A 17892-nucleotide genomic window follows, 5' to 3' on the forward strand; every position below is an offset into this window, starting at 1 on the left:
CACGCACACACATCACACACACACACACACACACACACACTCCACACACACACACCACACACACACACACACACACACACACACACACACACACCACACACACACACACACCACACACACACACACACATGCATGCACACATGCACACACACACACCACACACACACAATGAGGCTCCTGTGGGTAATGGGGAGCAGCCGGAGCAGACACAGCTGCCCAGGTCATGGCAGATGAAATGTACCAGGGCTGGACTTCATTGTTTATCTCATTTTTTTTTTCTATTAGGAAACCCAAAACTAAACATCTGAGAGGGATAGACCCAAGTCCAAGGAAAACTGGACCTGTTGCAGATCTTAATCCTGAGCTAAAGTTAGGATTATTTTGCCCAACCATGGTGGCGCACCCCTTTATTCTTAGTACTTGAGAAGCAGAGGCAGGCAGATCTCTATGGTTTGAGGCCAGCCTGGTCCTAGTTTACAGATGGAGTTCTAGGACAGCCTGGGCTACATATAGAGAAACCTGTCTCACAATCACAAAACAGAAAAAGGATTATTTTTATTTCATTTTGTTTTTGTTTTTTGGTTTTTCTTTCTTTCTTTTTGTTTTTTGTTTTGTTTTGTTTTGTTTTTGTTTTTCGAGACAGGGTTTCTCTGTGTAGCTTTGGGCCTTTCCTGGATCTCGCTCTGTAGCCCAGGCTGGCCTTGAACTCACAGAGATCTGCCTGCTTCTGCCTCCTGAGTGCTGGGATTAAAGGCATGTCACCACCAATGCTTGGCAAATTATTTAAAAAAACACAAACAAACAAACAAAAAAAAAGAACACCAGACCTTATGGTACAATATAGAGAAAAGGCCTTTTAACAATGAAAAAAGAAATACAAGAGCCAGGTGTGACTGAGGCCCACCTTTAATTCTAGCATTGAAAAGGAGGAAATTCAAGAGCAGCCTTGGCTACCTTAACAAGAGTTAATCTCTGAAAAGAGAAAAAAAAAAAAAGAGAGAGAGGAGGAGCACTCAGGAGTCCCTTTGGGAATGTGAGTGCAAACAAGAGTCTCTGGTCCCACAGCAAAAGGGTTTCCTCTCTAGAAACTTACAAAATGAAAATAGGCTGGAGCCAGGCATTGGTGGTGAATGCATTTAATCCCAGCAGTCCAGAGGCAGAGAGAGGTGGGGATCTCTCTGAGTTCAAGGTCCACCTGGGCTACAGAGTGAGTTCCAGGAAAGGTGGTGGAAATCTACACAGAGAAACCCTAATTAAAAAAACAAACACACAAGCAAACTAAAAACAACAACAACAAAAAAGTAAGAAAGAAAGAAAAAGAAAACAGGCTAGAGAGATGGCTCAGCCATGAAAAAATACTGACTGCAGTTTCCTGGAGGCTAAAGTGAATCATGCTGAAGGGGAGCTGATGAACACAGCAGATACACACCTCAAAATAGCATTCAAGAAATGCATGGACCTGACAGCATTCAGTGTGTTTAACTCCTATGAAGAAACGGACAAACCATGCCGCTTAGAAGAAGGTTTGATGGGGGCTGGAGAGATGGCTCAGTGGTTAAAAGCACTGCCTGCTCTTCCAGAGGTCCTCAGTTCAACTCCCAGCAACCACATGGTGGCTCACACCCATCTCTAGTGGGATCTGATGCCCTCTACTGGCATAAAGTTGTACATGCAGATAAAGCACTTATATACATAAATAAATAATGAAATCTTAAATTTAAAAAAAAAAAGAATTAAAAAAAGAGTTTGACGAACCGAGCCACCGTGACCGATGCTCTTTAAGCAGTAGCTAGGTGACAGGTGTGCAATGTTCACATCTGTATCTCATGCTGGTTTGGAGCTCCATGACAGCAACTATCACTGAGTTCCCTGGGCTCCACTAAGCAACTCCTTCCCCATATTCCTTAAAGGAAAAAAAAAAAATACTGGCTGCTCTTCCAGAGGGCCTGGCTTCAATTCCCAGAACCTCTTTTTTTTTTTTTTTTTTTAATGTGAAAGCAAAGAGCCTTATTTCAGCTCAAGCCTGCACTCTCTGTCCATAAAGGCAGCTGTGAGAGCAGAGAGTGCCCAGCCCAGGCAGGGTAGGGTTGTGTCATAGTAGAGGTTGGGGGTGAGGGGATTTCCAGAGTTCAGGATCCTGACTGGCTGACCCTTGTCTAGGGGTGTCTTGGCAAAAAGGGAATAGGCAGCACCCACTCTCAACTCACAACCATCTATAACTCCAATTCCAGGAGATCTAGCACCCTCTGCTGGCCTCTCAGAGACTGGCATGCACATGGTGCACAGATGTATATGCAGGTCAAACAAACACAACCAAAGTTTACAAAGAAAAAGTCCTTGGGACTTCCTCAGTATAGGAACATCTTGGTGAAGGATATCTCACTTCAATTTCTCACCTCAGGTCAGAGGACTAACACAAGATGATGTAACGGGAAAAGGAGTCTCATGTAGGCAGAAACTGGATGACACATTCATGGGAAAAGCCAGGGCATCACAACTTGGGTTCAGAGAACGAGATGGAGACGGTGAGACTCCAGGTGTAGTGTGAGGACTCTGATAAGTCTGAAAGGCAGGGAGGGAAGGGTTCAGTTAGAAAAACTTCTAAGAAATCCTAGTCAGCAAGCAGGGCATGCTGGCATGCACCTGTAATCCCAGCACTTGAGAAGTGGAGGCAGGAGGGTCGAGAGTTCAAGGCCAGCCTGGGCTACATCAGACCCTGTCTCAACAGAACAGAACAGAACAAATAACCAACCATCGTTACCAAAGCAGTCTGAGGTGGGACTCAAATAACAAAGGGTACAAGAGGCAGTTTCAAATGATGTGTTACAGCTTCATGTGTTTAATATGCTCACCTCCAATACTGAATATTATGCTCATATTGAAGGTAGGTGATGCCAGGAGCAGTGGTAGAGGCCTTTAATCCCAGCATTCGGAAGGCAGGTGCAGGCAGATCTCTGAGCTCAAGGCCAGCCTGGTCTACCTAGCAAGCTCCAGGCCAGCCAGAGCTACATAAGAAGACCCTAACAAACAAACAAACAAACAAAACTGAGTGTAAATGTGAAGTGAACAGCCACTTTGGAACGCTGGCAGCTTCCTACAATGTTGAGCATGCATTTCCTACAGGGTTGCTCACAAGCATCTGTGACTCCAGGTCCAGGGGATCCTCCACCCCCTCCTGGCCTCTGCAGGCACTGCATGCATGTGGTGTACACACATTCGGGCAAACACTAAGACACACAAAATAAAAAGAAATAAAATCAAAAATGAAGAAGAAATTAACAATAGAGTCTACATAAATGAGGATATCTGTGTCAATGAGTTACCTTCATATTATAAAGATGTCCATTCTTTCTAAGGTAATCTATAAATAATTTTTGAAAGGAACTTGATACTCATTTTAAAATGTATATAACAGTGAAAAGGTCCATGAACAGCTTTGTCAGTTTTGAAAAGGACCATAGGAGGGACTCACCCTACCCCATGTTAGAACACATCACAAAAACCACAGCAAACACTCTAACAGCAGGAATGCGAGGTGCTGGGACCTGGAAGAACAAGGAGGGACCCAGAGCACCCAGATTCTAGGGCATCAGGGGGAGAGGCAGTTACCAACCACAGTGGCCAGGGCCTCCATGGAGAGAAAAGCAAGCAAGCTGCTCCCACACCTCCCCCAGATACAATGTAAACCCAGGGAATCAAAGGTTAAGAGAAAAGCAAAACTAACTGAAGGGACCGGAGGAGTCCTTGTGATCTGGGGAACTTCCTCTGTTTTTAAAGAACAATGTATCAAAAGCACTGCTGGAGAAAGAAACACTGGACAGAAGGTGGTGGAGCAGCTTTTAATTCCAGGACTTTGGAGGCAGGGGGATCTCTGAATTTGAGGCCAACCTGGTCTACAGAGTGAGTTCCAGGACAGCCAGGGCTACACAGAGAAGCCCTATCTGGAAAAACCAAAGGTGAGGAGAGGAGACAGAGAAGAGTTTATTCTGGGCTGGAGAGATGGCTCAGCGGCTAAGAACTCTGGCTGCTCTTCCAGAGGTCCTGAGTTCAGTTCCCAGCATCTGTGTAGTGGCTCCCAACTGTCTATAATGGAATCTGATGCCCTCTTCTGCATGCAGGCATACAGCAAATAGAGCACACACACACACACACACACACACACACACACACACAACACACTAATACAAAGTTGGTTGGTAGTCGCACACTCCTTTAATCACAGCATGCTTTAGAGGCAGAGGCAGGGGGATCTCTGTGAGTTCAAGGCTAGCCTGGTCTACACAGCTAGTTCCAGGACAGACAGGGCTCTTACACAGACAAACTCTGTCTCGAAAAAACAAAGAAAGAAACATGTGGGTGGAGGTGGGGCAGGGAGATGGCTCAGCCAGTCCTTACAAGTCTGACACCCTAGTGCAAGCCCACAATCCATGGAAAGATGGAAGGGGAGAAATGACTCCACAAAGTTGTTCTGCGACACCACATGCCTTCACTCACACACAAACACACGAAAATAATTTTTATTATTAATTAGTTGATTAGCTGACAATTGTCTAGGGGTATCGGTAAAAAAAAAAAAATAGGTATGTGCTAGACTCAAGGGCATCTGGTCACCTTATCTAATGGTCACCTTATCTACAGAGCAAGATCCAGGACAGGCACCAAAACTACACAGAGAAACCCTGTCTTGGAAAAAAAATGTGTGCTGCTACTGCTGCCCAGCACACTTATACTTTTTAAAAATAATTTCTTTTTCAAATAATTATTCTTATTTTATGTACACGGTGTTTTGCTTGCATGTATGTCTGTGTGAGGATGCTGGATTTCCTGGTTCTGGAGTTACAGACAGTTGTGGCCTGCCATGTGGGGGCTGGGAATTGAACCTGGGTCCTCTGGGAGATTAGCTAGTGCTCCTAACTGCTGAGCCATCTCTGCAGTTTCATACATTTTTCTTTTGTTTTTCAAGATAGGGTTTCTCTGTGTAGCTCTGACTGTCCTGGAACTTGTTCTGTAGACCAGGGTGGCTTCAAACTCAGAGAAGTTTGAAGAGAAGCCCCTGTCTCTGCCTCTCAACTGCTGAGATCAAAGTTATGAGCCACCACTGTCCAGCCTACATTTATACTTTTAGTGATATATATTTTTTAGTATGTGTGTATATGTGTGCGTGTGTGCACCCACATGTCACAGCACACATGTAGAGGCAGAGGACAACTCTGTAAAATCATTTCTCTCCTCCCAACTTCATGTGACTTCCAGGGACCAAACTCAGTTCTTCCAGCTGCATGATGGGTACCATTTACCCCGTGAGACATTTTTGTTTGTTTGATTTTGTCTGGGTCTCACTATGTAGCTCTGACTGTCCTGGACCGTGTTGTGTATACCAGGCTGGCCTTGAACACCTAGAAATCTGTCTGCCTCTACCTGCTTCTGCCTCCATAGTGCTGGGATTAAAGTCTTGTACCACCGACCCGGCCTAGTGAGACATTTTGATAACCCCTCTATGCTTTCTTCACTATTCACACCTCTGTGTCTAGGAGCTGAAGATGTGACAGTCAGAGTCTCAGTGTGGTTTATTGGTCCCCCTCCCCCACCAGGAATGCTACCATCACATCAGTTTATAAGCTGGTCAGCTCGCTTGGATCCAAGTACACTATGTGAAGGGAGTGGAAAACACCCGGGATGGGCACCTTGGAGGAGAGGAGCAGTGACCCCTGACCTGGGAAAGAGTGATGGTGTCTGCAGCCTTGTCCACAGCACTGCCTGCTTTGCTTTATCTCCTTTGCTCCTGCAGCTGGCTGACCACAATCTGTGGTCCCATTTTGGGACTAGAGATGGTTTAGCTCATAGGCGTGGTACTGCTCCTTCAGAGGACTGAGTTTGGGTCCCAGAATCCATGGGGGGCAGCTCACAAGCGTCTAAGACATGCTTTCATCCATCCCCTAACCACGGTCTCTGTACTTGCGCACTAAGGCAGGAAATCGTTGTTACTTTATGAGCCAAGACAGGGGTCCCGGGGCAGGAACTGACCCTGGAGGAAAGAAAACCCAGGACCACTCAGTATGCACAAAGAACGTGAGCTTCTGCTCTGTTTGGAAATTTCTTTAACTTTCAGATCTTTGGAGAAACAGAACATGCTACTGCAGGATAGGAAAAGACAGTGCCCTGGCCTGGGCAGTGGGGGATGGAGATGTGACAGAAAGCAGAGTTAAATCAGCAAGCCTCCATAATGGGGGAGTCCGAAGAAGGCAGTAGCACTGGGAGCATCAGCCAAGAGCACAGTGGACGGAGGAGAGGGTGCCAGCAGCCCCAGGTTTGGGGGAATCAGTTTAGGGCTAGGAAAGGTGGCAGTGGGGTGTGAGGGAGCAGCCAAGGAAAATTAGGAATCTCTAAGAACAGCTATGGAGGGGGAGGAGGGAGGGCAGCAGGCAGAAGCTGCACAAAGTTGGTGGTTGGAGAGTCTCTAGATCTTTCCAGGGTGGCAGGAAAGGGAGAGTGTAAAACCAAAGAGGGTTCTGGGGAAGGCTGTGGAGAGAGGTGATAAGGGCTTGTCCCTGGGGGAGACTGGTCCCTGGGTCCCAGGAGTTGGTTATCAGGTTGTCCTTTCCTCCACAGGTCCTCTATCTTTTTCCTGCTCTTGGCCTGGCTCTCCTTGGAGCTGGAAGAGAGAAGGACCCAGTCATAGCCTGGAAGAAGCTCCGTGCCTTCAGAGGTCTTTCTGCCTGACTGTAAGCTGGGGCTGGGACCAGAGGAGGAGGATCTGAGGGGGGACTAAGAACCAAGGACTGAGGACAGGGGTGGAAGAGAGGGAAAAGGCTGGGAGGTATGGAAGCTGATTCTGGAAGGCATCCTGAGAGCTAGAGCAGTGCAGGGCTGGAGCCAGGGAAATGATGCCAAGGGCCAGGGTGGCATCTCTTGTAACTCCCTTTGCCCACAGGTTCCTATGGCTCTCCTCATCCTGCTGTTCCTGCTGCCAAGCCCCTCACATTCCCATCCCACTTGTGATGTCTCCAAAGTGACCAGCCTGCTGGAAGTGAACTGTGAGAACCAGGGGCTGACCGCATTGCCCGCAGACCTGCCAGCAGACACAGGCATCCTCCACATGGGCAAGAACAAACTGGGTGCCTTCTCCACAGCATCCCTGGCACATTTCACTCACCTCACTCAGCTGGACCTGGATGAATGTGAGCTGACCAGCCTGCAGACTGATGAGAAACTGTCGAAGCTGGATAACCTGAAATTATCCCACAATAATCTGCAAAGTCTGCCCTCCCTAGGACGGGCTCTGCCTGCACTCACTATCCTTGACATCTCCTTCAACCAGTTGGAATCGCTGTCTCCTGGTGTCCTGGAAGGTCTAAGCCAACTCCAGGAGCTCTACCTGCAGAACAATAATCTGAGGAGTCTGTCCCCTGGACTCTTCATGTTCACCACCAAGCTGAACAAACTCAATCTGGCCAACAACAAAATGTGTGAGCTACCCACTGGGCTCCTAGATGGGCTGGAAGATCTTGACACCCTCTACCTTCAAGGGAACCGGCTTCATACAATCCCAAAGGGCTTCTTTGGGACCCTCCTCTTGCCTTTTGTTTTTCTCCATGGCAACACCTGGTATTGTGATTGTGATATCCTCTATTTCCGCAACTGGCTCCAGCAAAATTCCAACAATGTCTACTTACAGAAGGAGGGTGAGAATGTCACTGCCTTGACCCCTAATGTGGCCAGTGTACGATGTGTCAATTTGGGCTCCACACCTGTCTACTCCTACCCAGGGAAGGGCTGCCCTGTCAGTGAGGATAGGGATATAGACTCTGATGACTATGATAATTTCTCTGATGTACCTGCTACAAGGGCTGAGGTCAAGTTCTCTACCAACACCAAAGCCCATACTACCCACAGGGGCCTACTCTTAGAGTTTCCTACTTCTCCAGACAGCCAAATGCCTTCTTGGCCTCCAAACCACAAACCCACTAACAAACAGGACACATCCACACACATATAGATCCCAGGTACAAACAGTACACATCCACACACATATAGATCCCAGGTACAAACAGTACACATCCACACACATATAGATCCCAGGATTCACCACACTCCCACAGAGCATGAAATCCAATGTATACTCTTATAGTTCTAAAACCCAAAACTATGCCCATCATCACCCCAGTCACCCTAGAGCCTCCCTCTACCCTGACTAGCTCAGAGCCCAGCACCACACCAATGCTTACCGCCTCCACTCTGACTATTCCAGAGCCCACCACTTCCACCCTGGCTCCCCCACACCCCAGCAGCACGACCCCAACCCCCCCAGAGCCCAGCACCATCCCAACCACTCCAGTGTCCAACCCAGAGTTCACTACCACCTGGGCGTCTGTCCCAAATGAGACCAGTTCAGAACTATTCTTTACCACAGAACTCTCTTTACTCCTAGAATCCATCACAACGACCCCAGAGTTGAACAGCTTCCTAGCTCAAGGGAATTCTGACACTTTCAAAAGCGATCCTTTTGTCAACTCTGAGTTCTGTTGTCTCCTCCCCCTGGGCTTCTATATTCTGGGTCTCCTCTGGCTCCTGTTTGCCTCTGTGGTACTCATCTTGTTGCTGATCTGGACCTGGCACGTAAATCCACACTCTCTGGACTTGGGCCTCTCTGCTACCTTGGCCACAAGCACACACACCACAAGTCTGGAGGTGCAGAGGGGAAGGCAAGTAACCGTGCCCCAGGCCTGGCTGCTCTTCCTTCAAGGGTCACCCCCCACTTTCCGTTCCAGCCTGTTCCTATGGGTGAGGCCTAATGGGCGTGTTGGGCCTCTGGTAGCAGGACGAAGGCCCTCAGCTCTGAGCCAGGGTCGTGGTCAGGACCTATTGGGAACAGTGGGTATTAGGTACTCAGGCCACAGTCTGTGAAGGTGAGTCCTTTGGGGATCCTGAAACACTCAAAAGACTCTACTGGGATCTAGCTGGGAGTGGGGAGGTGGGGGCAGTGGTAGATGAGACTGCCACAGGGGCTGCTATTTACTTCTTTATCTGAAGCCCCCTCTTCCATCCAGAGCTCACTAATCAAGAGGCAGTGAGGTGATGGAACCAGGTGGTCACAGAATCAAGTTCCCTATGTTGCTTAGAGAATTGCCAGGTCATATGGTCACTGCTACCATTTTGGGGAAGAGCTAGAAACAGCAAATAGAAATGGAGCATGGTTCCCACATGGAAGAAAACTTGGAAAGCCATTAATCAAGACAGGAGCACTATCCCTAAGTATCATGAATATTTTTTCCCTGTTAATAACTTTTTAGTTTTCCACCAGCATTTCCTGTATAATAAAAATGTTTTTAAAAAGAATGTATCTTTCTTTGGGATTTGAGAACAGCTGGAACACCTGGTACAAGAATTCCCACGGTCCTAGCTGCCCCACCCTGACCCCAACCACCCAACAAACCTCCAGTTGTAGCTGAGCGTGAGTAGGTGGATGTAAGGGGTACTTCCTCTACCTTAGTGATTCTTCTGCAGGATTTGAGGACCCCCCAGGTTACCTCAAACATCACCTCCAGAATAGAACAATGCCCTAGAGCTGAGAGCCAGTGCTAAAGCCTGCCTGCCTGCAGCAGAGGTGGGTACATTCCTCACACCTCCAGAGCACAAGTCTCCACACTGGCCAGGTCAGGACTGGGGAAGGGTGTCATCCTGGTGAGTTTGACTATGAGTCTTAGGTCTGTTGCTTGCAAAGCTGGATGTAACAGGCCCCTCCTCTCCCCCAAATCCACTGATTCTGCCATTTGCTAATCTCACCAATGAGGCCTTCTTCCCCACCTCATCTCTGTTCAGTCCCGGGCTTGGGGCCCAGAGAAGGGAAGGAAGTCTTCCTCTTTCTGGCTCTACAGACTGCCCTTCTCCAGATGGTTCTAGACCTTCCTGTGAACCTGACTGGATCTCTTTCATGCCTTCAACTCTCCCAGGTGGAGGGCAAACCTCAGAAGTCAGCCATCAAGGACTTCTCTTCATGGACCCCACCCACCAGTCCAGCTTCATCTCCCTTGGCACTGTGTACTTGGCCCACTGCATGTCTCATGGGTCACCTGTGTGAGCAGGGCTCCTCCTCTGAGCCTGGCCTCACTCTAACTAGGAGTTCTGTTTCTGCCTCTGCCTCTGCCCTCCTCCTAAACCTGACTGCTACCGCTAACAAGTTCTGTCCTCAGCTGGGCAGGGTGCAGTCCCCTGCTACAGCACTCCCAAATGTCCCTGTCATCTTCTTGCTAGACTTTAAAGTCCTGATAAAGGTCCGCGGCTTTTTCAGGATGAGCTCCTCTGCTCGGAGCAGAATGCCCACAGACGAGGCTCGCCTCGCGGGTGGGGCAGCTCGGGGAGACTCGGGGGGTGAGCTCGAGCCCAGGAGGTGTGGCAGCAGCTCCAATAAAATCTGTGGCCAGTGCAGAGGTGAGGTCCAAGCCCACCGCCCACCCTGGGCTGTCCTTTCCTCAACCAGCGCTTACTTGGCGCAGCCGAGGGGATGTGGCATGAGTGGTCGGCGTCCGCAAAGACACGTTGAGCACGATGACGCAATTCATAACTATGAGCGTGGCAACCACCATGACGAAAATAAGATACCTGAGATACCCAAAAGGCATGACGTCACGGCGTCCATCAAAACGAGAGGCCGCTAGCTGCCCCTACCTCACAAACACCTCTGCACAGGAGGTGGGGTTACTCCCCTTGCTACCCCTCCATCGCTCCAGTATTGTCCCCGCCCCCCTGCACCTACCATCTGCTGCGGACATGAAGGGGACTCCCAGCAACTTGGACACCCTGCTGTGGGTCTACCACTTCCACCCTTACAAACACCTGGTCCCCAGGCCCATGATCCAAAGACTGTACCATGCTGTCCTGATGGGTACAGTCACTGGAAAACCTCATGGTCTCCAACACGTTACTCTTCTTTCATTTTAAAAGAAAAAAACTCTTGATGCAACCCCATCAAACTTAAGAACTAACAGGTTAACATAATTCTAACATAAATTTTGCTATACATAGTTACAATTCAATCTTACAATAAAGCAAACTCTTAATCCTACAAACCTAGACTAAACCTACAAACCTCTTCCAAAAACAACTTCTTAATAGAACTATACAAAAAATGACATTAATTCACTCAAGCAACCTGAAAATATTTTTTAAGTTAGATATACTGAGGAATATTAACACTCCCCCTTTTCTTTAAAAAAACAAAAACAAAAAACTCTATTTAAACATTTCCATTTTTACATAAGCAGTTCATAAGTCATCACCATTGATAGAGTCTATAAAATCCATAAGTAAATTCAAACTGTCCCATTGTAATGAAATCACTACTGTCCATCTTATGTCTTAAGTTCCAAAGTTCAAAAAAAGTTCTGGTACCATTCCTAAAAGTTCCTCTGAGCACTGGTAGACAGGGCCTGACTTGTCAGCTGCCCTTAACTCTGTGCACCGCCGTCAGAATCCTGAGGACTCTGAAGCAAACACTTCCCAATACAAAACGTCCCGTAACCAAGACTTTTCAGTTCCAGCAAGTCTCTGAAACTTTCACTTTCAGCCACGGCTCCCTTTGCAGCCTGTAGCCTTCAGTAACTGGTCCACTCCTGGACCAGGCTAGAGAGCTTCACCTCACAGCCACGTGGGCTCAAGGCTCCTTCAGCTGCCCTGAGCTGGATCTGTAGCCTTCCCACAGCAACTCCGGCTTTGGGGAGGAAACCCCATTACCTGCATCGTTGACAGTCCAAGTGCCCAGCAAACCAGGTCCCGGAGTACTTGGTAAGCTGTCCTGTGGTAAGCTGTCCTGTGGTATCAGGCGAATGTAGCCCCAGGGCAACTCCATGACTGCAGTCACATCCTGCTGCTGGGAGCTAGGGCTGCGGCCAGTCTCAACAGATCCTGCAGAGCCTCAGGCTGGCTGTTCAGCCTGGAGCAGGGTTCTCACCTCCACAGCTTCCTGCTTTCCAGAGCGTCTCAGCTGCTTGTCCCGCACTGACACCATTCTGCTCTCAGCCTCCAGAAGCAGTCTGGACTCTCTTCTGTTCCCCGCTGCTCTGCCCCTTGTTCATGTTTCCCGCACTGTGGCATCACTGCTGGGCTTTCCCAGCCGCTGCCCACCGCCGTTTGCCTTTCTTGTGGCTTAGTGTTTCCACTTCTCATGGTGGCTTCTTCATGGCCCAAAGGCTGCAGACCCTCACCACTACGGCGGGCTCTGCTTTCACTGGCTCTTGGCATCTGCTGCTGAGAAGCTAGGACGCATAGCCGGGTGGTGGTGGCGCACGCCTTTAATCCCAGCACTCGAGCAAGCAGCGATCTCGTGAGTTCGGCCAGCCTGCTACCAAGTGATCCCAGAAAGCACAAAGCTACACAGAGAAACCGTCTTGAAAAACAAAAAAAAAAAAAAAAAAAAAAAAAAGAGAGAGAGAAGCTAGGACGCTTTATGGGTTTCCACTGTGGACACTGCTTTCCGCTGCCACTTTCTGAAGCTGCCAGTCTCTAGAACTGAGTCTTGTTGATACTGGTGGCTTTGGGAACTGCCAAGTTTGCTATAGATGCTTTTTTCTGTGTCTCAGGTTGGGAAATTACTTTTTTATTAAACCTTCATCATAGCCTTAAACCTAAAGCCTATATATTCTAAACCTACAATTCTCTGACTTATTTTTCAAATATGAAACTTAGCAAACATCTAAAAGAGATATATTACTTCTTATTCTTAACTAACTTACATTAGGAAGAATTTCTTAGCAATGTCTCTATAGGGCTTCCCTCAGCCTATATTTATAAACCTTATCTAAGTCTCATTTAAGCCTACACAATAAATTACATTCTATAGGACTACCTTAGCAAATATCTTATATACTTCCTATTTAAATTTATGTTTACAACTAACATGGTCATTTATTATTACTTCTTTACTTCTTACAAGCTTATAATTATATGTCTTAAAGAAATTCTATAGATCTATTTTACAAACTTATATTATCTAATTTAGCAAACACCTAAAGATTTCTTTTTTTTTTTTTTTTTTTTTTTTTTTTTTTTTTTTTTTTTTTTTTTTTTTTTTTTTCTTAACACTTAGAAGAGATTTAGAAAAGATATCTAGGTTACATTTCTTAACTATTATCACTTTACATATAACAGAACTAACTCAACACTAAAACAAACATCTATAAAAGTCTTTTTGGCTAAATTATTCACAAGATCTCAACAAACTAGACATCAAAATACTGAACAATCCGATTGAAAAATGGGCTAAAGAGCTAAACAGAGAATTCACAAAAGAAGAATCTCAAATGCCTGAAAGACATTTAAAGAAATGCTCAACATCCTTTATTATCAGAGAAATGCACATCAAAATGACTCTGAGGTAGCACCTTACACCCGTGCTAATGGCTACGATCAAAAACACCAATGACAGCCAATGTTGGAGAGGATGTGGAGCAAAGGGAACACTCTTCCACTGTTGGTGGGAATGCAAGCTTGTACAACCACTGTGGAAATCAGTATGGCGGTTTCTCAGAAAATTAGGAATCGAACTACCTCAATACCCAGCCATACCACTCTTGGGCATATACCCAAGGAATGCTGATTCATACCATAAAGATACATGCTCAACTATGTTCATAGCAGCATTATTTGTAACAGCCAGAACCTGGAAACAACCTAGATGCCCATCAACTGAAGAATGGATTAAGAAAATGTGGTACATATACACAATGGAATACTACTCAGCAGAGAAAAACAATGAAAGCATGAAATTTGCAGGCAAATGGATGGAACTAGAAAAAATCATCCTGAGTGAGGTAACCCAAACCCAGAAGGACAAACATGGTATGTACTCATTCATAAGTGGATTCTAGGTATAAAATAAAGAACAATCAGACTACAACCCATAGAACCATGGAGACTATATATATAGCATGGAGGTCCCTAGGACGACTGTGGCTTATAATAAGTTTTGGTTTTACTCAATTACTGAGCAAGCCTCAATGAAACATTTCACAATTAAGATGGAATACATACTATATCAAGCTGATAATATAAAGGTGGATAAATTGGTTAATTTGAAAAAGTGAAAAATGAAAAAAATTAAGAAGAAAAGAAAAATTTGAACTGCTTAAAAAGGAGCCAAACAAACATATTTTGCTGGAGTAAAAAAAAGGGGGACCTGGGGACTCATCATTCCTCTCCACATTCTATTCTTTCCCTTGTTTTATATTTTTTAAATTTTTTATCAGTGGTTTCTGCTGGAGTATCCACTGCAGATAAGCACTGGAGGTCGCCTGTTGCAAATCACCCTCTGGAGTGACAGAAGGATCTTTCTACTAGCACTTGAAGGAGACCCGATCTGGTGTTGGTGTGGGCCCAGGGTTCTGTTTATGTCTTTCCACAGGACAATGATGTTCCTCTTTGGATTCCTGAGAGCTGTGTGTGCCCTGTGACTGCTGCTGAAACCCAACATGACAGAGACCTATTGGGCCTTAATGAAAAACTCTACCCTTCTGATGCCAATGGGGACTGAGGGCCCAATATGGCCAGCTTTGGCAAGCATTAACATAAGCCTAGGAACTGTAGCCATGCTTTTGGATTCTCCAGAAGAGCTGCCTGATTAAGTAGTGCTGGGATCAAGAAAAATGGGCCTTGGCAGTTCATGTTCCTGGAGTTGTATCCATGCCAAAGGATGTCCACACGCTCCAGAAGAGAATTTGACATTGCTGCTGCCGTTGTTGCTATTATAGCAGTGGTGGCCACCACTGCTACTGTTTCTGGAATTACCATTTCATAATTGGTTACTACAGCTAGCACAGTGGAGACCCTGGCAACAAAAGTAGCCACAAGAGTTAATTAATCTTTCATTCTATTGGGCATGATAAATTTAATTCAATAGTTATATACATCTCGACTGGCTTTGAAAATTATAAATTTATAAACTCAAGTTCCACTTGCTTTTGGGATACCATCTTATAAGGACTCCAATTTGCAGTAAGGCTCGTTAAGGAAGGGAATGGCTCAGTTGCCTTTAACCTACTGGCTATGGGTGAGATAGGATCTCTGTTGGTCTTTTCTGTGTCGAACACACAGACTGCAAGCCCAGTGCCACTTTGAGATCTTTGGCAGCAGTTAACTCTGCAACTCACACATGATTGAGCCTGTATGATAATGAGTATTCAGAGACGGGTAATGCATGGGGGGCGCTCACCAACCTAAGACAGAGTGCCTGTGTGGCCTGGGCAGGCGTCTCCATGACAGATAAGGTGACCTGCTGACATCCCACACAACCTAAGTAAGAAGCTCATATTTTAGTAAAAGGGGGACCTGAATGGTCCTGCCCCCCCCCCCCCCTCCCCCACCCCCGTTTTGGGTAACTGTTGCCTTGCTTGCTGACCTTGACCTTGATATCCTCCCTACGCTAATTCCCTGCCAGGTTCCACCCTCCTGAATGCTTAAGGGAAGGTCCTTGTCTGTGTATCCTGCATAATGGGCATTAACAGCTTACATGCAAGATTGTAAAACATCAGTAGCGAATTTCTGCCCTCCGGAGTTCTCCCATTGTGCTGTAAGCCTGTATTTAAGACCTTTTCCCTCCTTCAATAAACAGCATTCAGCATTAAAAAAAAAAAAAAAGGCCTGGAGATATGGCTCAGAGGTTATGAGCACAGACTCCTCTTCCAGATGTCCTGAGTTCAGTTCCCAGCAACCACATGGTGGCTCACAACCATCTGTAATGAGACGTAGTGCCCTCTTCTGACCTGTTGTCATACATGCTGTATACAAAATAAACAAATAAATCTTTAAAAAAATTATTAATGAGACCAGTAGTACACATATCATTTCTTTTTTTTTTTTTTTTTTTTTGTTTGTTTCTTTGTTTTTTCCAAGACAGGGTTTCTCTGTGTACCTTTGGTGCCTGTCCTGGATCTCGCTCTGTAGACCAGGCTGGCTTTGAACTCACAGAGATCCACCTATCTCTGCCTCCCAAGTGTTGGGATCAAAGGCATGCCCTAACACCTTTTTTTTTTTTTTTTTTAGATATGGTCTCACTACGTAGCTCTGCCTGGTCTTCAAATCAAGAGATCCATCGGTTTCTGCCCCCTGAGTGCTGATATTAAGTAAAAGTGTACACTGCCACACCTGGCCGTCCCAACACTTCTTTTGGCTAAACATCTTACCATCTTTCTCTTAAGTCCCTCCTTATTAGAATTTTTAGGGTTTGGAATATACTTCTGTGGTAAAGTAGTTGCCTAAGATAGGAACTCTGAGTTCTTCAGCTCTGAAAAAAAAATGGAATATTTTCTTTTCATGGTACTGGGAATCCAATTTTCACCTCAAGTATGCTAGACAAGTGCTCTACTGTTGAGCTGTATTTCTAGAGCTAAGAAGTAGAAGTTGTCTTTTTGTTTATTTGAGACAGGGTCATTCTGTGTAGCTCTGGACCCTGAATGGTTCGAAACTATGTGTACTACGATAGCCTTAAACTCACAAGCCTGCCTCTGCCTTCCAAAGGCTGGCATTAAAGGTGTGTACCACCATGCCTGGCTAAAAAAAAATAATTTTTTCACATAATAAATGTGGGTACATATTTATTTTTCAAAATATATATTCTGAAGTTTTACAAGTATATGTAAAATTTTTTTAATGTCAGGAAGTAGAAGCCATGAATTAAAAGCTTGGATTCAGAGCTGAATAAAACCATCATAATTGCTTTTAGTAGACTGGATAAAAGGACACAGTCATTTGATCTTGGCTGGGTCAGTATGAAAGTCCTTTCTGAGCCAAGTGGTGGTATCATACGCTTTAATCCCAGAACTTGGGAGGCTGAGGCAGGTGGATCTCTTTTAGTTCAAAACCAGCCTGGTCTACAGAGAGAGTTCCAGGGTGTCCAGGGCTACACAGAGAAACCATGTCTTAAAAAAAAAAATTAAAAAAAAGGAAGCCCTTCTGGAAGGCAGCTTGCCTCACTGTTCTTCCACTCCATCATGAAAGTTACCTCAGAGTGCTGTGTGCTGCCTTCCTCAGGAGGAGCTGCCACTGACAGAAGAAGAGCAGAATTCCAGGCTGAAGAAAGAAAGAAAGAAAAAAGAAAGAAAGAAAAAGAAAGAAAGAAAGAAAGAGAAAGAAGACAGAAAGAAAGAAAAAGAAAGAGAGAGAAAGAAAGAAAAAGAGAGAAAGAAAGAAAGAAAGAAAGAAAGAAAGAAAGAAAGAAAGAAAGAAAGAAAGAAAGAAAGAGAGGGAGAGAGAGAAAGAAAGACAAAGAGAAAAAGAAAGAAAACAGGCTGGAGAGATGGCTTACCCATAAAAAATACTGGCTGCAGTTTCCTGTAGACTAAAGTGATTGATTCTGGGTTTTGTTGTTGTTTGTTTCATTTTTGTTTGTTTGTTTGTTTTTCCAGACAAAGTTTCCCTGTGTAGCTTTGTGCCTTTCCTGGAGCTCACTTGGTAGTCCAGGCTGGCCTTGAGCTCACAGAGATCCGCCTGGCTCTGCCTCAGGAGTGCTGGGATTAAAGGTGTGCGCCACCACTGCCTGGCAAGCGATTCATTCTGAAGGGGAGCTGATGAAGACAGGAAATACACACCTCAAAACAGCATTCAAGAAATGCATGGAATTGTTAGCATTTGGTGTGTTTAACTCCCATGAAAAAACGGACAAACCATGTCACTTAGAAGAAGGTTTGATGGGGGCTGGAGAGACGGCTCAGTGGTTAAGAGCACTGCCTGCTCTTCCAGAGGACCTCAGTTCAACTCCCAGCAACCACATGGTGGCTCACAACCATCTCTAGTGGGATCTGATGCCCTCTACTGGCATAAAGTTGTACATGCAGATAAAGCACTCATACATAAATAAATGATGAAATCTTAAATTAAAAAAAAAAAGAATTAAAAAAAGAGTTT

General features: G+C 45.7%; 2 protein-coding genes across 2 annotated transcripts; one reads left to right on the forward strand and one right to left on the reverse strand.

Annotated features, from left to right (window-relative positions):
* Positions 1-6572: 6572 nt before the first annotated feature.
* LOC114686332 (platelet glycoprotein Ib alpha chain-like) lies at positions 6573-8216 on the forward strand. The gene is made up of 2 exons (XM_037200913.1): positions 6573-6722; positions 6932-8216. Exon 2 carries the CDS (start codon positions 6938-6940, stop codon positions 7994-7996), a length of 1059 nt encoding a protein of 352 aa, XP_037056808.1. The 5' UTR covers positions 6573-6722; positions 6932-6937; the 3' UTR covers positions 7997-8216.
* A 1970-nt stretch (positions 8217-10186) lies between these two features.
* LOC119086981 (acetylcholine receptor subunit epsilon-like) lies at positions 10187-10815 on the reverse strand. Its single transcript, XM_037201176.1, has 2 exons — positions 10485-10815; positions 10187-10411 (listed from the first exon to the last, which is right to left on the reverse strand). The coding sequence occupies exons 1-2, from the start codon at positions 10617-10619 to the stop codon at positions 10187-10189; spliced, it is 360 nt and encodes a 119-aa protein (XP_037057071.1). The 5' UTR covers positions 10620-10815.
* Positions 10816-17892: the final 7077 nt, after the last annotated feature.

Source organism: Peromyscus leucopus, chromosome 8b (genome assembly GCF_004664715.2).
Source record: "Peromyscus leucopus breed LL Stock chromosome 8b, UCI_PerLeu_2.1, whole genome shotgun sequence".
Classification (NCBI taxonomy): domain Eukaryota; kingdom Metazoa; phylum Chordata; class Mammalia; order Rodentia; family Cricetidae; genus Peromyscus; species Peromyscus leucopus.

Excerpts from the sequence above, each read along its gene's own strand:
- LOC114686332 (XM_037200913.1), top strand. The coding sequence starts at position 6,938 with ATGGCTCTCCTCATCCTGCTGTTCCTGCTGCCAAGCCCCTCACATTCC.
- LOC119086981 (XM_037201176.1), bottom strand. The coding sequence starts at position 10,619 with ATGCCTTTTGGGTATCTCAGGTATCTTATTTTCGTCATGGTGGTTGCC. Across the intron at positions 10,412-10,484 it reads CATCCCCTCGGCTGCGCCAA|ATTTTATTGGAGCTGCTGCC; the intron begins GTAAGCGCTGGT and ends CACTGGCCACAG.